This window comes from Alosa sapidissima, chromosome 24, assembly GCF_018492685.1.
Source record: "Alosa sapidissima isolate fAloSap1 chromosome 24, fAloSap1.pri, whole genome shotgun sequence".
Classification (NCBI taxonomy): Eukaryota; Metazoa; Chordata; class Actinopteri; order Clupeiformes; family Clupeidae; genus Alosa; species Alosa sapidissima.
In genome coordinates, this window is record NC_055980.1 from 21965247 (window position 1) to 21987423 (window position 22177).

General features: G+C 43.5%; 2 protein-coding genes across 2 annotated transcripts in view; both read right to left on the bottom strand.

Annotated features, from left to right (window-relative positions):
* Positions 1 to 5763, bottom strand: part of rac3b (Rac family small GTPase 3b) — a 9924-nt gene extending 4161 nt beyond the window's left edge. Inside the window, exons 1-5 of the mRNA XM_042081935.1 lie at positions 5594 to 5763; positions 3576 to 3647; positions 1920 to 2037; positions 1513 to 1575; positions 806 to 965 (exon numbers count right to left, since the gene is read on the bottom strand). Coding sequence (XP_041937869.1) covers positions 806 to 965; positions 1513 to 1575; positions 1920 to 2037; positions 3576 to 3647; positions 5594 to 5628 — 448 coding nt within the window. The 5' untranslated portion in view covers positions 5629 to 5763. The remainder of the gene's footprint in view (positions 1 to 805; positions 966 to 1512; positions 1576 to 1919; positions 2038 to 3575; positions 3648 to 5593) is intronic.
* A 173-nt stretch (positions 5764 to 5936) lies between these two features.
* lrrc45 (leucine rich repeat containing 45) lies at positions 5937 to 18598 on the bottom strand. Its single transcript, XM_042081891.1, has 18 exons — positions 18452 to 18598; positions 16403 to 16663; positions 15258 to 15319; positions 15031 to 15101; positions 14427 to 14605; positions 13883 to 14011; positions 13375 to 13487; positions 13227 to 13285; positions 12873 to 12950; positions 12372 to 12507; positions 12085 to 12162; positions 10969 to 11080; positions 10106 to 10176; positions 9212 to 9304; positions 8696 to 8788; positions 7913 to 8086; positions 7394 to 7541; positions 5937 to 6918 (listed from the first exon to the last, which is right to left on the bottom strand). Exons 2-18 carry the CDS (start codon positions 16644 to 16646, stop codon positions 6722 to 6724), a joined length of 2037 nt encoding a protein of 678 aa, XP_041937825.1. The 5' UTR covers positions 16647 to 16663; positions 18452 to 18598; the 3' UTR covers positions 5937 to 6721.
* Positions 18599 to 22177: the final 3579 nt, after the last annotated feature.

Genomic DNA, 22177 nt, shown 5'->3' on the forward strand with positions numbered 1-22177 from the left:
ACTTAGATAAATGTAACTACAACTATCACTACTCAGCATTCTTTCATAAGGCAAAACAAGGTCTTGCTAATCACGCAACCTTATTCCACCAGGAAACAGGCATCTCAGCAAAACCTCATACCTATTCAGCTGATGCATCTCCTTTCCTGTTGCATCCCTCTCTTTTTTCTCTCACTCCTCCTCATCCCTCCCTTCCCCTTCTTGTTGTTCTCTTCCCCTTATGCTTTCATTCCTCTCTCTATTTCTCTCTTTCATTCCTCTCTCTATTTCTCTCTTTCATTCCTCTCTCTATTTCTCTCTTTCTCTGCTGTCTCCTGCAGATGTCTTTCATGCCATATTCATCTTTATCTTCATCACCCCTTTTTCTCTCTCTCTGCTCCTTTTTCTCATCTCTCTCTCTTTCTTCCTCCCCTCCTCACCTTCCCCACCATCCTCTTTCTCTTCCTCACCTCCTTCTGCCTTCCTTTTCTTCCTCTCTCTCTCTTCCTCCTCTCCTCCCCACCCTGTCCTCCTAACCCATCTCTCAGGCCATGGCGAGTCCTTTCCCTCCACACCTCCCCACCCTCCTCTTCCTCCTCTCCTCCCCACCCTCTTCTTCCTCCTCTCTCTCCCCCCCCCCTCTCTCTCTCTTCCTCCTCTCCTCCCCACCCTCCTCTTCCTTCCTCCTCTCCTCCCCACCCACCTCTTCCTCCTAACCCATCTCTCTGGCCATGGCGAGTCCTTTCCCTCCCTCCTCCACACCTCCCCCACCCTCCTCTTCCTCTTCCTCCTCTCCTCCCCTCCCTCTCCTCCTCCTCCTCCTCACCGATCTCTCTGGCCATGGCGAGTCCTTGCGGGTAGGTGATGGGCGAGAGCTTCTTGTCCCTCAGGCGCTCAATGGTGTCCTTGTCATCCCGCAGGTCCAGCTTAGTGCCCACCAGGATGATGGGGGTGTTGGGGCAGTGATGCCGCACCTCCGGGTACCACTACACAGAAGAGAGATGGAGAGGTCAAAGGTTAGAGGTTACAGAGGTCATGACATGAGGCTTCTGGTCACTGTAGTTCTTTCGAAACTGAAGAGAGATGGAGAGGTTAGAAGTCATGACATGAGGCTTCTGGTCACTGTAGTTCTTTTGAAACTGACACAGAAACGGATTTATCATAGGTGACACAAGACACTGTATCTGCCTGGTGAGATCTGTGTTTTGGTTTTTAATCGCAGATTAATCTCCATGATTCATAACCACTCTTTCCCCAGTGTACAGTGCACTCTTCGGTGTAACGTACTGATACAGAAACACTGATCGATTTGATGATCAAATTTAAATTATTCAAAGTATTTCTCCAATAGCTTATACGGAAGTAGCTGAAATGCAAAAATGGCACCACTTAGATCAATTATTATCATGATTTTATTTTTAGTCACTTCAATTCTTTCTGTTGACTCTTTATTTTGGTATTCTCTGTCACTAATACATGTTTTATGTTTAAAAATATATTAAACACTAGTGGAGGAAATTTCTGAACACAAACCTTTGCTCTGACGTTTTCAAAGGAGGCTGGGCTCACCAAGGAGAAGCATATTAAAAAGACATCCTGACGAGAGATCAGAAACAATGTGTGATTACACGGATGTGCAGACTATAAAAAGCTATGCATTTAAAAAAAGAATCAGAGGGATATTTACAGTGTAGCATTACCAAAAATCAATAAGCAATCAATCAAGTCTCAACTGCAGCTACCAGTAAGCTAATCTACTGTATATTCTACATGTAAGACAGTGCTCGTCTTACATGTAGAATATACAGTAGATTAGCTTAGTGTGTGTGTGTGTGTGTGTGTGTGTGTGTGTGACTTACATTGCAGAGTCACACACACACACACACACACACACACACACACACACACACACACACACACACACACACACACACACACACCGTCTGAGGGTAAGACAGGGGTCGGAGACGGTCATAGTCCTCCTGTCCTGCTGTGTCCCACAAGCCCAAGTTGACGGGCTTTCCATCCACCATCACATTGGCAGAGTAGTTATCGAACCTGAGAGACAGCAGTCACAACATCACTGAAGGAGAATATACCTGTGCCATGCTACTGACTTTCTGGGCTCGATGAATACACACACTGACAAGGATAAGAAATACAGGTAACACTTTAAATAGATTCAAATTCAGTATGTAAAATTATTGTTGCATAATTACAGACTGACCAAATCCAAACACCAACATGTAGTTAACAGCGTGCTAACAGATAGTTTATTATTGATCATTGAGTATAATAGTCTAAAGGAGACCAAAACATAACATATCAATTGGCACGTAAACAAGGTATAAATACACTGGTTTAGTATATCTACATTATTCTGGGCCGAAGCTGCGTTGTATTGATTTAAATGTGATGGTAGACAGTGCCTGACGCATCCTAAGCCATGTAAAAGTAAACTTAGATTTTTTTTTCTGTCAGTCATATATTGAATATCCATATCAAATGCAGATTTAAAAAGAAATATTAGTTGGAGAATATTGTATTTAGCCAACTCACACTACTTATAATGTTAACAGAATATTGTATTTAGCCTAGTCAGACAACACCAGTGGTTTTCAAAGTGTGGGACGGGCTCCACTAGTGGAGAATAGAGACATGCCAGGTGGGGCACGATGAAAAGGAGGAATTGTTTTGTGCTTATCTTTCATATTGCCTTTCTTTTTTGACAAGGAAGATCATAGATTCAAAACAAAATAGCCACACACAAACAGGAGTCATAAATAGGAGTCATAAACAGACCGACATATGAATTAAAATAGCATCTGATCCAGCGAGCTCAGAAGGGAAATTCAACATGGAACCAAAATGCGAAAATAATATTTTACCATTACCATTGTGCCTGTTTGATGGGGTCAGGTGGGGCTTAAAAATTCCCCACCTCCAAAGTGGGAAATGACAGAAAACGTTTGAGGACCACTGGACTACACTAACTATAATGATAACAGAATGAACAGAAGAAGTAGAAAAGAAGTAGGGTTTCACGAATGAGCTGGATAACCTTAGGTTACATCACCCTCTTTTCCCCAATATATCACATTTCCCTATAACTCACGTGAGTTCTACTGGCATACAAGGTGCATCTTCCATGTGACAATCTAAGATGTTTTGGGTAGGAAGGGAAAATTAGAGAGAAAAGCTATTCACATCCAGCTGTCGTCAACAATTTGTAAGCAATTTCTGTGATAAATTGATTAAACCTAGTACTACAAACCATCCTCAGGAAGGAAGAGGCCAAATTAACTGACACAGAAGTATGTTTCACGAGAGAAAGAGCAGGATATGACGAGTAAATGATTTGTACTTGTTTGCTCATGAGTTGGGTATAGTTAAGGAGTATATCATCAAACAACACTCTGATACAAATGCAGAGAAATGACCATGACAATGATGACCACCATGAGGTCTCATTCCAACAAATCCGGCCCACTGCCTGATATGAGTTGGACACCCCTGCTCTAGAGAGAAAACGAATGCAGATGAGAGAAAGCTGACACAACACTGACAGGCCTGAGATCAGATCAGCAGATACTCACACTGTGGGGATGTACTCTCCTGGGAAGGCATTGGTGGTGTAGCTGATTAGCAGACAGGTTTTTCCCACAGCCCTGAGAGAGAGAGAGAGAGAGAGAGAGAGAGAGAGAGAGAGAGAGAGTGAGAAAGAGAAAGAAAGAAAGAAAGAAAGAAAGAAGGAAATAAAGACAGCCATAAGAGATAGACAGAGTGAGGGAGATAGAGATAGAGTGGGAGTGGGAGTTACATTGGGGGTTTTTTCCCAACAAAATGAGAGAGGCTAACAGGCTACTAACTTCCTCCTCAAACCGCACACAACTGCTTTTCCCACACAGGGATGGATTACTGCACGGGCCTACCGGGCCCAGGCCCAGGGGCCCAAGGGGTCAGGGGGCCCTGAAGCCCAAGCCTTTGCATGGAATCATTGCCTCAATATCAACAAATCAGGATGTAGGCTATGAATCTGATTGAATTTAGTATTGGCCATCCCCAAAATGCACCAGAATACAGGAAATCACATCAAACAAATTAAAAAATTTCTGGGGGAGGACCCCCAAACCCCCCCTTTCACATATACGACAATAAGTTGGGGGGGGGCCTTAATACAATCCGCCCATGTTCACACAGCCCTAAAAGAGAAATCTCTTTTATGTTAAAAGGACTGAAGGCAAGGCAGGCAATAACTTCTGGACCCCGCCATGCTTTCAGAGCACTGACAGCTGCTTCAAACTCATTCAGCCTAGTCATAATCGCCATCCGTCAACTCATCCTTGCTGAAAATGTGTTTTTCTTGATAAATAATTCAGTGTCTACAGGCAAAGAACCAGCGCGATGACCTCAATGTTTCCACACAGTATTAAATGAGCTGCAGTGGTCTCTGTCTGTGTGTGTTTGTGTGTGTGTGTGTGTGTGCTGTTGTGTTTTAGAAATCAAATGTGTGTTGCTTTGGTTTTGTAGGCCAAGGAACAACAGGCAGCGAGTGGTGATGCCCCAGTGTGTCGTAAGCTATATGGGTGGCCGGCCGGCGTGGCCTAAAGATGACGGTGACAGACTCTGTCCCAGATTCTCCCTGCCTGGGGCGGGAGGGGGGCACACACACACACACACAAACAAACAAACGCACACACACTACTACCCCCCCCCCCCCCCCCCTTTTTTTTTTCTCCAAAAAGCACGCGGGCGCGCGCACACTCCACATCGTCGTCATCATCATCTAGTCCACTTGGGATGGGCCGACGAATATGAAGTGACAGCTCAGCCAGTGCCGAGTGCACTGCATACACATACACACACACACACACACACACGCGCATTCTCCCAGTCCCAGGGGCAGAGAGTGATGGCAGCGGGACAGGGGGAGGGGGGAGCCCACAGTGGGTCATTCTCCAGCGGGGTGAGAGCGCTGACAGTGGGTCAGGGATGAAGCCTTTAACATCCTACTTTCACCCGCAGCACATTCCACCATCATTCGTTTCTCCCTCGTCTTAGGCTCAAACGCATACTGTATAGGAGTGTAGCCTAATCTAACGTGGATCCATCTTATGATCTATGACTTTTGAATAAGGCCTAGCCTGTAATAAATTCCCGAGAGACTGTCGGAATTATGCTACACACAGACTATTTGTAGGCTAAATAAAATCAAGCTATACATTTTTACGAGACAATTGCAATTACTTGGGCTGCTATAGGCTAACTGAAAATGACTACCATTCCTTCAATAATTCGAGTAGCCTACTGCAGTCCTACAATGTGCATTAGGGATGGTTTGATTTATGGACCACTCCTTCCAGGCTTCGCTAACATCCACACACGTTTGTGACTGATTTGTGTGCACAAACGCGATCCTGCAAACATTTCATGTCTCACGTCAGTTCAAACGCTCATTTGTAACCTGCACAATTCTAGGTTGAATTTTTCAACCAAATGCTGAAACTATCTGCACACAAGGGCGGCACAGCCTTGCAATAAAATCCCGAAAGATGCTTGCCTCCCTGGTACCTCGTAAATGGACCATTTTCAGCGGAGAGATGGAAGGACTTACCCGTCGCCGACCACCACACATTTTATGGCTTGCATTTTCAAAACGCTTCTTGCACCGCACTAACGAGTTGTGTTCAGATATACGGTTCTAATTCGTTTTTAAATTAATGTTTTAAAATGCAGTCGGTATACTCCCAGCTTGACGCGAGGCGGCGGGCTTGATAGCAGGCATCCCCGAACCCTACGGGAAAGAACGAATACCTTAAAGGGCCAGTGCATCATATCTCGCAGCACAGTGATAGATTAAATATAATTAAACCATATTATCAGGTTCACTTTTACAGTTCTTACAGTTATTATTCGACACAGACAGATGAGAGGTGTGCAATGTAAACAGTTTTTATTTAGTTTTAAAAACCCAAATGTGCAAAAATATACAAAAGCAAAACAATACAAATCCGTTAAAAAACTATCAAACTTCAAGCTTCATCAACCAACAAGATCAGACACAATTAAAGGTACAAATCACAGCCTTGATCTCAAAGAGCATACATACACGTATTGCTTTAAAAAACAGATGGATACTGTTCCAAAATGTCATTAATAATCTTATTTTCAAACAATCTTCAAAGTAGATGTCCATGTCTCAAAATACCATAAAATGTCTCAAGTTAGTGAGGTACCCACAGTTTGACACTTATATTTATCAAGCCAAAAGCATCGTCCATAATAATAATAATCATCATCTACAGTCTGCTCATGGTTTGTAAGTGCTATTCAATAGCTGACCAGAACTTGGTTCTGTTGTACAAAATGGAGATGCTAAGTACTCTAAAATGAACGCTACTTTATTGGAAGTGCTTTGTAAAACATTTCAGTGTCTGAAAGTGGAAGACAAATGTCTTATTTTCTTGGTCAAGACTGGTATCAGAGTGAAAAGTCCTCTGCATTGGTTAGCATGGTCTGTGTGTGTGTGTGTGTGTGTGTGTGTGTGTGTGTGCGTGTGTGTATGTGTGTGTGTGTGTGTGTGTGTCTTTGTATATGTGAGGGTGTATACCTGTATATGCATGTTTCAAGACTGAATGAGGAGCACTGCATAATGGTAAGCAGGATGTGTGTGTGTGTGTGTCTCTGAGGGAGTTAGGGATGTGTTTGTGTATGCAAGTGTGTGTGTGTGTGCGTGTCCACGTCACTTTTTTGGGCTGAAGTGTCCGAGCGATGACCCCTGGACGTAGGTGAGGATGGCGTTCTGCAGGGCGCTGGCTCTCTGGGCTTCATCCTCGCGCATGCGCTGGATTTCCCCCTCGCGCATCCGCAGGCGCTCCAGCAGCGATGAGATCTCACTCTCCTTGTCCAGCAGGGCTTCCCGGTGGTTGCTGCTCAGCACTGACGAGCACCATGCCAACGGAAGCAGGCAACAATGTCAACAAAGATCACCATAACAACTAAAACAAGAGCAACAATGTCAGCTAAGACTGCCATGGCAACAAAGGCAACAATGTCAACAAAGTTCACCTGAACAACTACAAGAGCAACAGCAACAATGTCAACAAAGTTCACCACAGCAATAGCAGCAATGTCACTGAATTACAAAATCAAGTTATCAACACACTACAAGGAAAAAAGAAACACTACCATGACACAGTATCAACTGCAAAATTGTGTTATGAACAGGAAAAGAACAGAGGTGCGTTAAAATTCCTTGAACCGAGGCGAACGTTCGCGGTGAAAATGTTTGTATGAACAAATACATTTGAACGATTTTGTCTAAACAGTTTGCGAGTGTTTGCAAACGTTTGCGGAAAACTCAAGGCAAACAGAAAATAGTTTGCGAACGTTCGTCTCCGTTGCCCCTCCTCACCTTTGATTTCTCTTTCCAGCGCGGCGATCTTCTCCTTCAGGCCTCCCTGAGCCGTCCTCTCGGCCTGCAGGTGTCCGATCTGCTCCTGCAGCTCCACCCGCACGCGCGACACCTCCGTCACCTTCTCCTGCTCCTTACCGGACAGCTCCTATCAGAGCGAGAGAGCCAGAGAGAGAGAGATACAAAGAGATAAAAAGAGGGAAGAGATAAAAGAGAAAGGAGAAAAAGAGAGAAAGGGGAAAGAGATAAAAAAAGGGGGAAGGATCAAAGATGAGGTATGAGAAAGACCAATAGAGTAACTGTTTCATATTTAAGACCACACATGAGACCATAATGTCTGTCTGTCTGTCCATCCATCAACCATAAATCCATGCATCGATCATGTATCGTCCATCCATTCATGCTTGCATCTATCTATCCACCTATCCATTCTGCCAAACATCCATCTATCTATCTGTACATCTATCTATCTATCTATCCATCTATCTATTCCATCCATCCATCCATCCTTCCACACACCTGCTGCAGTTCGTCCATGCGTCGCTTCACAGTGTCCATCTCCACGCTGTGCTGGCCAAGTCTGGCGTGCAGGTCGGCGATGTTCTGCTTCTGCTGCGTGCAGAGGTGCTGCGCCTCGTCCCGGGCCTGACGCAGAACCCGCAGCTTTTCCTCCAGACTGCTCACGTTCTGTTGCTGTGGAGGGGACACATGAACAGAAGAAAAAAAAAACAAAGAACACATTATTAGAAAAGAACTGCACAGAGCAAGATAATCTCTTCAGAACCAATCAAAGTGTGAAGAGGTTCTTTGCACGTACGACTCGTTTGTTTCCGGTGGGGCCAGGTGTGTTTGAAGCTGCCACTATTGTTAATGTAATTAGTGTCTACACGGACCCGGTAGGGTGTTGCACCTAGTGCAACGTGTTAAAATTATTATTATTGGGCAAACAAGGTATTCAGTGTCGGAGTGGAGATGTTAGGAGCAGAATATAACAGGAGATGCTGTTACAACTAACGCTTCAACGGAAACAAAATGGCCGCATTGAGAGACTTGCAAGTAGCCCATTGAACAGCACTACACGTAAAGACAAGAGGTGAACGGGTTTTGGGAATATGTTAGCAGGACTGTGCCCTTCTTAAGGAGGTGCCATACTGAGGACTGTGTGTGTGTGTCTCTAGATGAAGACCCTGAGACAGCATTGAGATGCAGTAGCGAGGTCATGTGACTTTGGAGATGTGTGTGTGTGTGTGTGGGTGTGTGTGTGTGTGTGTGTCTCTAGATGAAGACAGCGCCAACACACACCTCCTCCAGACGCACTTGGGCCCGAACCTTCCCCAGCTCCTCCTCAGCGTGGGCTCTCTCTGTTACACCTGCAGCCTTCACCCGGCTCAGCTCCTGCAGAGGACACACACACACACACGCACGCACACACGCACACACACACGCACGCGCACACGCACACACGCACACACGCACACAAGCAAGCAAGCGTGCGCACACACATGCACACACACAAACAAGCAAGCGCGCGCACACGCACACGCACACGCACACACACACAAGCACGCGCACGCACACGCACAAGCGCACACACACAAACAAGCAAGCGCGCGCACACACACACACACACACACACACACAGACACACACACACACACACACACACACACACACACACACACACACACACACAAAATGTTCTGCATCAAAACTTTCCATAGCACTTTTTTAGTTTAGTTTATGGTCAGAGAGGGAGAGAGAGAGAGAATATGAGAGAGAGAGAGACATAGAATGAGAAAGCATGAGAGACCAGCTCACCTCCTCCAGTTGGATGCGCTGCCCCTCCAGTTTAAGGATGCGCTCCTGCAAGGCCCTCTCTGTGTCCTCCAGGTGACGCGTCACATGATCCACCTGCAATTCCCATCCAATCAGCCACCTCAACATCAGGGCTCAGACAGAGACACGGACTACCCAACCCCTCACCTCTGGCTATCAGAGACAAAGACTACCCAACCCTCGAGACATGGACTACCCAACCCCTCACCTCTGGGTATCAGAGACACGGACTACCTAACCCCTCACCTCTGGGTATCAGAGACACGGACTACCCAACCCCTCACCTCTGGGTATCAGAGACACGGACTACCCAACCCCTCACCTCTGGGTATCAGAGACACGGACTACCCAACCCCTCACCTCTGGCTATCAGAGACACAAACTACCCAACCCTTCACCTCTGGGTATCAGAGACACGGACTACCCAACCCCTCACCTCTGGGTATCAGAGACACGGACTACCCAACCCCTCACCTCTGGCTATCAGAGACACGGACTACCCAACCCCTCACCTCTGGGTATCAGAGACACAGACTACCCAACCCCCCACCTCTGGCTCTGTGCACCGTATCTCACTCAGTCTCAGGGGAAATCAGGGGAACTAAAGCTAAACGAGTAATAAGGACTTCTCATAAACCTCTGAGCTTCTCTTCAAATACATTACTTCAGCATAACAAAAAAAAAACATTAATGGAAAAAAAGAATGTGCACAGTAATTGCCAAAGATCATAAAATTATCATAAATATTGTGACTATTAGTAATATTAGTACTAGTAGTATTTTAATGTAGAGCTTATGTATGTACAGTATGCAGGTGTGTGCATCCCATCAGAGAGTGTCATCTGGTCAGACAGACACGCTCTCTGCCCTTCCCACCTCTTTCTGCCGCAAGGCATCCGTGTCCACTAGCGCCTGTTTGGACCGCCTCTTCTCCATGTCCAGACGCTCTGCAATAGAGACAAAGGTCAAAGGTCACTTTCTCAACATCAGTCCCTCCAGTCGTTTTTCTTTCACTGTTGTAATGTTTTCTCTTTTTTTTGGGGGGGGGTGGTGGCTGTGGCGCAACTGGTTACAGCGCCCGTACCATCGAGTCTGACCGAGGTCATTTCCTGGTCCCTTCACATCTCTCTCTCCCACTCGCTTCCTGTCACTCTCTATACTGTTGGGTCTGATTAAAGCCATGAAAAGCCCCCCAAAATATATATTGTAATTGTAATTGTATATTGTTCATATTCTGTCGCTCTGGACAAAAGTGTAAATACAATAACCATAACATCATATGCCTATCCACTTCACAGATTCACTGAAACCACTGTGACTAAAACATCAAAAATAAAATGTTTGTTCCAAAAGTAGACTTTTAGGAAGTGTCAATATTGCAGCGATAATGATAAGCCTGCAGAGTAAAGTGATGCAGGTGTTTATGTCTGTATGTGTCCCTGTAGCTCTATACCAGTTTTTGCATGACTGGAACACATTGATTTAATGGCTGTGTGTGTGAGTGTGTGTGCGTGCACATGTGAGTGTGTTTGTGTGTGTGTGTGTGTGTGTGTGTGTGTGTGTTTTACTGTGTGTGTGTGCGTGTCTGTGTATGTGTGTCTATGTACAGTATGTGTCTTTTTTACTGTGTGTATGTGGGTTTATGTGTGTGTGTGTGTTTATGTGGGTTAGTGTGTGTGTGTGTTTATGTGGGTTAGTGTGTGTGTGTGTGTGTGTGTGTGTGTGTGTGTGTGTCTAACCCTCTGTCTGGGCAAGCCGTAGTTTCAGCTCTGCAGTGTTGTTGGTGAGCTCCTGCTTGAGCTCAAAGACATGCTCCTGCTGTAGCTTACACCTGCGCTCCAACTCATCCACCTGGAAAACACACACACACACACACACACACACACACACACACACACACACACACACACACACACACACACACCATTTGAATCAATGTGACAGTCATGCAAAAACTGGTATAGTGTAGTGCTACCATTGCAAAACCTACTACAGAGCTAAAGACCCATCAGATAAGAGATGTGTGAGAATAATAACTACCCATCTACACAACGCTGTTTTTTTTTTTTTTTTAAATCGGTGAATTTATTTTATCGGTTAGGCCTTGCGTCTACACGACCCCGGCATTTTAGGAGGCTGTAACCGATAGTTTTTGTAACCAGGTCAGTATTTCCCACAGAAATGAATTCCATTTGTGGTGGTTGGTTTGCAAAATTAACTTGAATACAACAGTTTTTAACATTAGCACAGCGTGGTTATGATGCTAACCAGATTTAAGCACAATTTAGTACAACCTGGAAAATCATTGTGTGGTGGTCAATGTTGATATTGTGGTGGGCCGCCACAAATAAGTCAATGTATGGGAAACACTGAAGTGTTCCGAAGTTCCGAAGTGGGATTTTTTGAAACCGCCGACTAACGTTTCGACGCCCATGCGTCTTCTTCAACATTTCGACGCCCATGCGTCTTCTTCTGACTCTGAAGAAGACGCATGGGCGTCGAAACGTTAGTCGGTTTGCACTAGGCTAATACAAATCACTTAAAGCATTGTGTGCTCCGGTCCTGCTCCTTGGTTCTTGTTAGACCTTGGGCCTCCTCTTTTGACTTCTGCGTCCTGTTCCGTGAGCACCAACCAGGCTGAAGCGCAAGTGACCCCCTTCTACAGCACTTTTAGCCACTTTCACCTCTGTGTGTGCACGCAAGTTTTTTTTTTACCGGTATTGTTAAAGTGTAAAAGCGATAAGAAAAGATAGACCCTTTGGCTTTGTGTAGACGTGGCTGGTAGATGTAATGTCGATTGTAATGATGTAAAGATGTAATTAAGCAGTGGGGGTTGGTGGACTGGTGTTTGCTACCTTATTCTGGAGCTGGTGGTTCCTCTCTGTCACAGTCTGCACTTCTTTATGAAGCTTTGCCTCCCTGAGTGTACTCTCCTGTTAAAACAACACATGTACACACGTGGGTACACACACACACACACACACACAGGTTAGTAGCGGCATTCTCCCATGCACACACACATCCATTAGCACATAAAAGGAACCATAGCCAGAACTACAACTCTGACATGACCTGCTCTAACATGTGTATGTATACATAATGAACATTGTTTGTTGTTGTTTGTTGTTGTTGTTGTTGTTACCTCCACCTCCTTCTGCATGTCCCTGGCCTGCCTCTCCTTGAGCTCAGCCTTCTCCTGCTGCATCCGCGTCAGGTGCTCCCCCAGACTCTGCACCTTCTGCTCCGACAGGGCCAGCGCCGCCTCCGACATGTGCAGCCTGACGGGGAAACACACACACACACACACACACACACACACACACACACACACACACACACACACACACACACACACTCGTATCTAAATACCCCAGCACAATAATCACATTGACATGCATAATTATATCAATACAATACAGCACCATAGACATATATATGTACACACACACACACACACATATATATATAACATATTAACACACACAAACACTCTGAGCTTGCTTACTCACTCACTCATTCAGACACCCATACAATCATTAACACACACACAGACAAATAAACACAGCTAATAAATAGCTCATAACCCAAAGATGCACAAGTAAACAGTAAACAGTACACTGCACTGGCTGTTTCGTGATCTTACTTTGCTGTGAGCGAGTTAACGGCAGACTTCTTCTCATTCAGAGCCTCCTGTAGCTGCCCGACACGCAACGTTGTGTTCCTACAACCAAGAGACACACAGATGCAGAGTGAGTTTGCACATAAAAATCCCTTTTTCCCCTTTTAATTTTTTATCTATAATATATATAATAGCTTAGTATATTTTCTAATATGTTTAAAACAAATCAGCCTATAAGTTTAGTGGTGTATTAGTGGAGTTGTATGGCTGCCCTTCTATATAACTTTTCTATATTTGTGGACAAATAAAGAACACCTAATATTCTTCATCAGCTATCCCATGATGCACCATTATCGCTCTCAGCGGTTGCACACGAACCTGCTGCTTCGGCCCATCTCATCCCTCTGCTTGTCAATGGTTTCCATCAGACTCATATACTGCAGACAGACAACAGCGGGTTCACTTGGCACTCTGATAGGAAGTCACTATATCGCTTAAAGACTACATTTCCCAGCATGCCTCTCACCTGCCGGTTCTTTTCCCCCTTCAGGATCTGGATCTCCTTGCTGAGCACTGTGGTTTTGCTGCGGCTCTCCCTGAGCGTGTTGAGCCGGTCAGTGTTGTGATTGATGGCCTGATCTAAAGGGGCCAATTGTCATGGTCAAAAACAGGACAGCAGATCTTCAGTTTACATAAGCATAACAGTACCTGACCGTACACAACCAAGCTGGTAAAAGCTAGTGCATCATAAGAAGAAAAAAGATAATCAATAAGCTGTTTGTTGCAGTGAAGCGACCAGCGGGCCTTTACTACAACCCTAGACAATCACAACTAAATGAACACAAACTGTATTATATCATTTAGGATTTCAAAAATTCATACTGGATACAATTACAGTGGTTGTTTGTTAATTTGCTTGTTCACTGCTCCAAAACACAGCAACACAACATCACACTAGCCCTTTACAACATGTAGACGGCCCTCCATTATGATGTGTAATGGCCAGCCGTGGTGAATTGACTGCACAGGCTCACCCAAGGCTTTGATTGTGTCACTAGGCACATTGTTCCCAGCCATCTCCAGGCGGAAAAGAGTTCGGTTCTGCTGCAGACCCTCCAGAAGAGCCCGGCCTCCCAGCAGGCCAATGTTGTTCCACCGCAGGTCTATTCAGTGGGTAACGTGGAGATGAAATGAATACAAAGGCAGAAGATAAAGGGGAAACCATGTGCTGCACGCAAGAACCCCCGAGACCATATGATCTTACAAAGCAATACAGCACAAATACATAAACACATCTTGAATTTCCCTTTGGGGATCAATAAAGTATCTATCTATCTATCTATCTATCTATCTATCTATCTACATCCAAAAACATCCATGCCATCATTATCACAACAATGCATTGCATGCAAGACATGCAATGCAATTAAAACACACACACACACACACTGCGTCATAAAAATATTAAAGTAAACATTATTTTATTTTCCCAAAACATGACTTTTCTGTGTTGTTCTCTGTGTTTTTTTCAGTGATAAGATCCATGAGGAAAAACTCAATGAGTGCCTGTGTGCCTACCAAGCTCCTGCAGGACACTGTTCCTCTTGAGCACCATGGCGAGCTCGGCCGCCCCCTGGTGGTTGATCTGGTTATTGCGCAGGTCCAGCTGTGTCAGGTGGCAGTTGGTGGCCAAGCCCTCACAGAATATGGAGAAGCCTTCGTCCCACATGCCCAGGGCATTCCACTCCAGGACCAGCCTGAGTGCACAGCAACACAGCATTTGTGTGTGTGTGTGTGTGTGTGTGTCTGTGTGTATGTGTGAGTGTGTGTGTGAGTGTGTGAGAGAGAGAGAGAGAGTCAGTGAATGAGTGAGTGAGTAAATGTGTATGTGTGTTAGTGTGTGTGTGGGTGTGTGGGTGTATGTGTGTGTGTGTGTGTGTGTGTGTGTGTGTGTGTGTGTGTGTTTAAAGAACGGGCACACCTCCAGTCAGGCGATTCGATTTCAGAGTCGGTTGCCAGACTACTGAAATAGTGTCGGAAGTGGAAGTGAAGGCTCAGTTACATTCACACCACGCTGGCCAGCGCTGGCGTCTCTCCCTGCCAGGGCAGGGACTGACCGAGTCAGCTGGCCAGGCCAGGAAGAAAGGTCCGCAGCAGTACACGCCAACTTCCTACGCCTCACCTGCGGATCGTCTTGTTCCGGACCAGCAGCTTGCCCAGTGCCTCGGCCCCAGAGCCTCTCAGGTTGTTTCCCTAGGAAAAACAACAAACAAACCAAACAAAAAAAATAAATAAATAAATAAATAAAGGCATAATTAACACAACGGCACAATGTAGAGTGAGGACATGGCCTTAGGTTATGCTATGCTCACAATCTTCTTCAGAGAGTAACTGGGTTTTCTGCCTCACCTTCAGATCAAGGAGCCTGATTGTGGCGTTGCAGCACAGGCCGCTAATCAGGAGCTTGGCACCTGAAAATGACAGGAGGAGGAACCGTAAACAGAAGAGAACAGACTGCAGAACAGAATAACAGAACATAACAGAATAATAGAACATAACATAAGAGAACAGACTGCAGAACAGAATAACAGAACATAACACATATACGCATGACAGAAGAGACTGGATAACAGAATATCAAAACATAACAGACATTAGCATTAAAGAACAGCTGCAACAGAACATATCTAGGCCGTTGGTATAAATCTCACCCTATTCTGTCTGATACTAACTGAAATACTAAAATAGGATACGTCCCTCAAAAATATGCTAAGATTTAAGCTATTCCATACTTGAGGGTGGCTCAAGAAAGTCTGCAAAGTTATCTGATGCTGTTTGTTCACTTCCCTACATTTTGTACTGATTCATTGTGTGAAATTCTTTTTGAAATCTAAGATGGGTGACATTTTCCGCCAGTTCAATACTTACATACTGCTATATTACATTACAAAAAGAAAAAACATGAAGTTTTGTGCCACTTTACATCAAGTAATCTCTCAGAGAGTAGAATAAGAGTAGGCTACAGTTGCAAGTGTAATCCAACAGTGTCAAATATGCTCTCTAGTCAGAATAAGAGTAGGCTACAGTTGAAGTGTAATTCAACAGTGTCAAATATGCTCTCTGGTCAGAATAAGAGTAGGCTACAGTTGCAAGTGTAATCCAACAGTGTCAAATATGCTCTCTAGTCAGAATAAGAGTAGGCTACAGTTGCAAGTGTAATCCAACAGTGTCAAATATGCTCTCTAGTCAGAATAAGAGTAGGCTACCAGTGTTTCCCACAGAATTAAATTCTATTTGTGGTGGTAGGTCTGCAGAATTAACTTGACACAGTTTTTAACAAATTAGCGCAGCGTGGTTATGATGCTAACCAGATTTAAGCACAATTTAGTACAACCTGGAAAATTATTGTGTGGTGGTCAATGTTGATATTGTGGTGGGCCGCCACGAATAAGTCAATGTATGGGAAACACTGGCTACAGTTGCAAGTGTAATCCAACAGTGTCAAATATGCTCTCTAGTCAGAATAACCCCCCCCGCTTCTCCCCTCTACTTACCCTCCTCGCTGAGCATGCAGTCACTGAGCACCACCTCCGTGAGGGCCGTGTCGTTGCTCAGCGCCCGGCCCAGGACGGCACAGGTGTCGGCGGAGAGGCTGTGCCCACTCAGGTCCAGCCTGGTGGAGGTGCCCGTGCCGGACGCCACACCGCGGGCCTCGTGCAGCTGGGTCAGCACAGACTCCTGGGGCTCCGTGCCACTCTCCTTGCACAGGCGCACGAACGTCCGTCTGAAGTCCTCCATCGTCCTCTCTCCAGTAGCTGCGTGTGCCGGTGCACATTAAACAATGTCATTCAGTTTCTGCTCCATAAAGACATTTCAATCTAAGGAGTGCCTGGGTGTTTCTTGGTGTTTTATGTCCCCAACGTTGTCTTCAAGGCAGCGCTGCCTGGAAGGCGCTATGGTTAGGCATGGGTTAAGGTTAGGGTTAGGGTTAGGTTAAGGATAAGGTGCCTTTAAGTTTGACGGTGACAGCGCTGCCTAGAAGACGACATTGGGGGCATAAGTATAAGTATATATACTCTTTTGATCCCGTGAGGGAAATTTGGTCTCTGCATTTATCCCAATCCGTGAATTAGTGAAACACACTCAGCACACAGTGAACACACAGTGAGGTATAAAACACCATCGAGCTGCCTGGGTCTGGAGACATTTTTCTCTCTCTTTTTTTTCTTTTGATATTACAGTTATACACAGGAAAGATGATCCCTTGTGATATTGGTTGTTTGCTTCCCACAGTAGCCAATCAACAACCAATCCAAACTGATACCATACAACATGACGCATGATACAACACCAGCAATGCACAATATGGCTCAAGAGACCAGCAACACACACTAAATTGCATTGATATTACTGTTATTATTACTAATTTGCTTAATTTAGGCTAAAATGTTTACTGTTAATTTTCACTACTCAAATGTTCATATTCTGTAAGTCGCTTTGGACAAAAGTGCCTGCCATAACAACTAAAGGCTGTACCAAGGTCCGTGAAGGCACTCCTTCACAGCACAGTACAGCATGCACTGTCCGCAGACCATCGTCAACCTAGATTACTCAAGTCATAGTCTAGGCCTACAGCGTGTACATTCGTCTACATGTTAGAATTAAGTTAGAATGTTAGGGCCCATTTTTAAGTTTTGTCCCCTCCACTGCACTAAACAAAGTGAAGTTAAGATCCAGTATCATTCCTGTCTCTGACGTCTCCATAATGTTGGGCTCTGCTGTGACTATCTCCATGTGTTGTGATGTAGCCTACTGTATGTGTTTGTTCTTGTTTTGCAGTTAGGCAGGAGTAAGGAATTTATGTTAGATGTGTTGAGATTACCTTTTGTTTTTGTAATGGAATATGTACGTGTGAAAATGAATTGGGACAACACATATTATCTAATGTAAACCTGTAAATAAATAGCTGTCATACTAACTTTGAAGGCAGGTTTTAGCTTTGCAACCTACTTTTGCAGTATTTTCCGCACAGAAGTTTATGCATTATTCCACAGGTTCTGCATATTACATCTGTAAGTAAGCTACTAAGTATCATGTGTGGCGTTAGTTAGTTAGCACAGCTAGCTAACGTTATCTAACTGAGCTGAAATGTGACCCTTCCATGAAAAAGACCAATTCAACTAAAGAAAAATACATCTATTGCTTCTTTAGTAGGACTACACAGAGATCAAAACCTGTATGCTTGCTTTATATGCTTCTATTTAATGCTGAATAAGTTAATGACCACAGGTTCATGTCCTAGCTAGCTAGCATTAAGTTACAGTCAAACAGCAACCCCGTTTTAATAAGTTCAAAGATGTGTTATGAAACTTATGGTTATATTTACTTGCTGTCGTGTACAACATTCGTTAGATGCATCAGCAGCTCAACACGATTGCATACGTACAGCTTGACAGTTAGATGTGTAAACAAAGTTGGCTACAGGTGTCAACAAATGAGAATGGATTAGATAGGCTAACGTCCCATTCATCTAAGTATAAATCGCGATATGTTTACCATCTATACCTTTTGAAAAAAAACAGTACTGTAAAGAGTGTACTTACTTTAGGACTACAATTCACATTCCTACTTCTCCAAATACAAGTATGTTGAACTGTTAACAACAGTTGCAGGGTAACCAGGAAGTGAAAAGCCTGACGGGAGTTTTAGTGGCAATGTGGGTATTGTAGTTCTGGCTAATATGATTCCATTTACTAACAAGCAAAAATACAGAACCATCAGTCATTTCTGAATATACACGTCTGTTAGAGCTGGATGTCCTAGTTTCAAGTGACAATTGTGGTCATTAGGCTGTTGATAAATTTTACATTATTTTTTATTATTGATATTCTCCTTAATGTAGTCTTACCATGTTATTGTTTTTATATTATTGATTGAATGGACATTATTGTTTATTATTGCTTTTTCCCCCCATTTTTATTGCTTATTTTATTAGGCTATTGATTAAATTGACATTGTTGTTTATTATTGCTATTCTCCTTATTATAGTTTGACCAACATTCTAATCTGTTCTCTGTTAAATTTTAAATATTATATTGTTTTTGTATTTGAGTGTTGCTTTGGACAAAGGTGTCTGCCAAATCCCACAACCATAACCATAACCATATTTGTGTGTGTGTGTGTGTGTTACAGCAGGTGATGTACAGCACCACACCAACGGTCATCATTTCTGAATATACAAGTGTGTTAGAGCAGGATATGTCCTAGTTTCAAGTGACAATTGTGGTTGTGGTGTGTGTGTGTGTATGTGTGTGTGTGTGTGTGTGTGTGTGTGTGTGTGTGTGTGTGTGTGTGTGTACACATGTGAATACTGTGTGCGAGTGTGTTTAACAGGAAAGCATTCTCAGAGAGGCAAAGCTTCTTAAAGAAGTGCAGACGACAGGAACCACCAGCTCCAGAATAAGGTGCAGTTTAGCAAACACCAGACCACCAACCCCCACTGCTTAATTACATATGATGGGTCTGTAGCTCTGTAAGTTTGGCAATAGTAGTTCCCTATATCAGTTGCATGACTGAATCGCACTGTGTGTGTCTGTGTGTGTGTGTGTGTGTGTGTGTATGTGTGTGAGAGAGAGAGAGAGAGAGAGAGAGAGAGAGAGAGAGAGAGAGAGAGGATGTATTGTCTGTGTGTGTTTTGCTGTCTTTCAATATGTAAAAGTTTAATTGGATTTGAAAGGATTCCAGAATCTTTCCTGTAATATTATCCTTTTTTAGGTGTTTAAACATTGCTTTATCAACATCCCTTTTTGTTTGCATGCAAAACTTAAAGTTCCTCAAGGTCTCCAACAGATCTCGAGACTGATTGCTTCAGACTGACCCAACAGCGCATAACTGTGAGTATATCTGAAGACCTGTATGTTTATTATTCGATGTACAACACTGTATAGTGCACAGTCGAATTTACTCCAGAGATGTCACTTCAGTTGTTTCTGTTATAGATTGAATATGTGGTCAATGTGCCAGTGTTTGAGAAAAATGTTGGCATTTTGTTTTCTTGAATGTCGATTTAAGATTGTTTGTTGTTTGTGTAGGCTATATGAGTTGAAAATGTATAGGCACGCAGTTTAATTTCCCTATTTTGACAATCGGCTAGCCTATATAACAAACACATTTGTTATATAATTTGCAGCATATAAGGCATGACAGACGAGCTCCCATTGTGAGTGCACTCGGCATTTTTAGTAGCATTTTCTTCTTCAGCGTCAGACACGCTTCTGGTGTGCAAAGACATAGAACCATACAGTACATACAGAAAGTATTCACAGGGCTTCATTTTTTCCACATTTCGTTATGTTACAGCCTTATTTCAAAATGGATTTAATCTATTTTTCCACCTCAAAATTCACAAAAACCCATAATGACAATGAAAAGTTTGTTTAAATGTTTGCAAATTTCTTAGAATAAAGAACGAAAATATAATATGTAGGCTACATAAGTATTCACAGCCTTTGCTCAGTACTTTGTTGTGGCATCTTGGGCAGCAATTACAGCCTCAAGTCTTTTGGAATATGAAGCCATAAGCTTGGCACACCTATCTTTGGCCAGTTTTGCCCATTCCTCTTTACAGAACCTCTCGATGTACATTCATCTTTCCCTCAATTCTGACTAGTCAACCAGTTCCTGATGCTGCCACCAAAATGCTTCACTATAGGGATGGTATTGGCCAGGTAATGAGCAGTACCTGGTGTCCTTCAAACATAATGCCACGCCAAAGAGTTTGATCTTTGTCTCATCAGACTAGATAATTTTGTTTCTCATGGTCTGAGAGTCTTTCTGGTACCTTTGCCCTGTACCTTTTCCCCAGATCTGTGCCTCGAAACAATTCCTTCGACTTCATGCTTGTTTTGTGGTAGAATTTTGAGGGAAAAAATAAATTTGATCCATTTTGGAATAAGGCTGTAACATAACAAAATGTGGAAAAAGTGAAGCGCTGTGAATACTTTCTGTATGCACTGCTGCATGTTAACTGCATTGATGTTTTTCTTCGACAGATATGGCCGCTTGCAGATTTGTCACGTTCTGATATAAACTGGACACAATAGCCTACAAATATGCATGACATATTTAAATGTCAAACATTTCCTTGGGGCAGCCGTGGCCTACTGTTTAGGGCTTCGGACTTGTAACCGTCCTTATGCTTGATGTGTTGTTTGTGTCTGTGCCTACAAAGAATTTGACATCAATTATAGGGCAACACAGTAGGCTAGGTGATCAGTAATGATCATCATGAGTTTTCAAACCATCACCTCTGTAGTTATGTCTAAATGCCTTGTCTGTTTGTAATGGCCTGTCAAATATTTGTGAGCATGTTTATGATTGTGTTTGATGTTTAGTGATTGAAAAGTTCAACATTAGTAGAACATACAACATGAATAGTGGGCCATAATCTAAAATGTTGCACTACCATCAGATATTAATTGGACTTTGTTTGTGTTCTTGCTGTAATGAATCTTGATTGTGTTGTTTTCTCTTGTCACTTTCAGGGTCTGTTGCATTCCATGAAGGAAGATGATGGTAGGAGCTTAAGATACAGAGAAGAAGAAAAACATAAGCACAAGGAGATGGAAAGGGGATATCAGAGGGAGGGATGGGAGGAGGAAGAGGAGGAGGAGGAAGAGGAAGATCAAGCAGGACCTTCTTCTCAAGTCAAACTCACTCAGAAGGAAAAGGAATTCCAGACATCCATATCTCGTAAGTGTACATTTACTTTGATTATATGATATTACTTACTACACAGCCTTACAGTTTTGCAGTTTAATGTTTTGGTACCTTACTTTCCAAAGGTTGTTGATCTCTGGTCAATAATGGATCAGTTAACTTCCCTCCCTTAAATGTTCCTGAAGAAGTGTATTGATTGGCTGACTAGAATAATGAATATCAAGGTCTACAGTAGATAAAAAACAAACTGTTCCAGTTGGTTGGTTTCCCATTTCAGAACTCGGACCATCATTTTTGAGTGCACACACAGAATAGACAGCTAGAGGATCACAAGCAGCAATTGGCTACAGTTGACAAAAGTGTATTTGGATTGAAATCACAGACTGCCCTCCACTGTGTTCTAGGACTAGATATATACAGAACACTGAATCAACTTTTATTTCAGTGTGTGTATGTGTGTGTGTGGGCATGCGCGCATCTTTAGATAGGCAGGCTATTTGCAAATGCACATTTTGGCAGCTCTGTTGTGTCTGTTTTACACTATCCTGTGTGGACATGTTATACAGTACTGTGTTTTTTCTTGGCTAATTTACTGAAGAGACATTGCATTG

Coding starts and splice junctions, on each gene's coding strand:
- lrrc45 (XM_042081891.1), bottom strand. CDS start 16,646: ATGGAGGACTTCAGACGGACGTTCGTGCGCCTGTGCAAGGAGAGTGGC. Junction 15,320..16,402: donor CTGCATGCTCAGCGAGGAGG/GTAAGTAGAGGG, acceptor TGTCATTTTCAG/GTGCCAAGCTCCTGATTAGC. Junction 15,102..15,257: donor TCAGGCTCCTTGATCTGAAG/GTGAGGCAGAAA, acceptor TGTTTTTCCTAG/GGAAACAACCTGAGAGGCTC.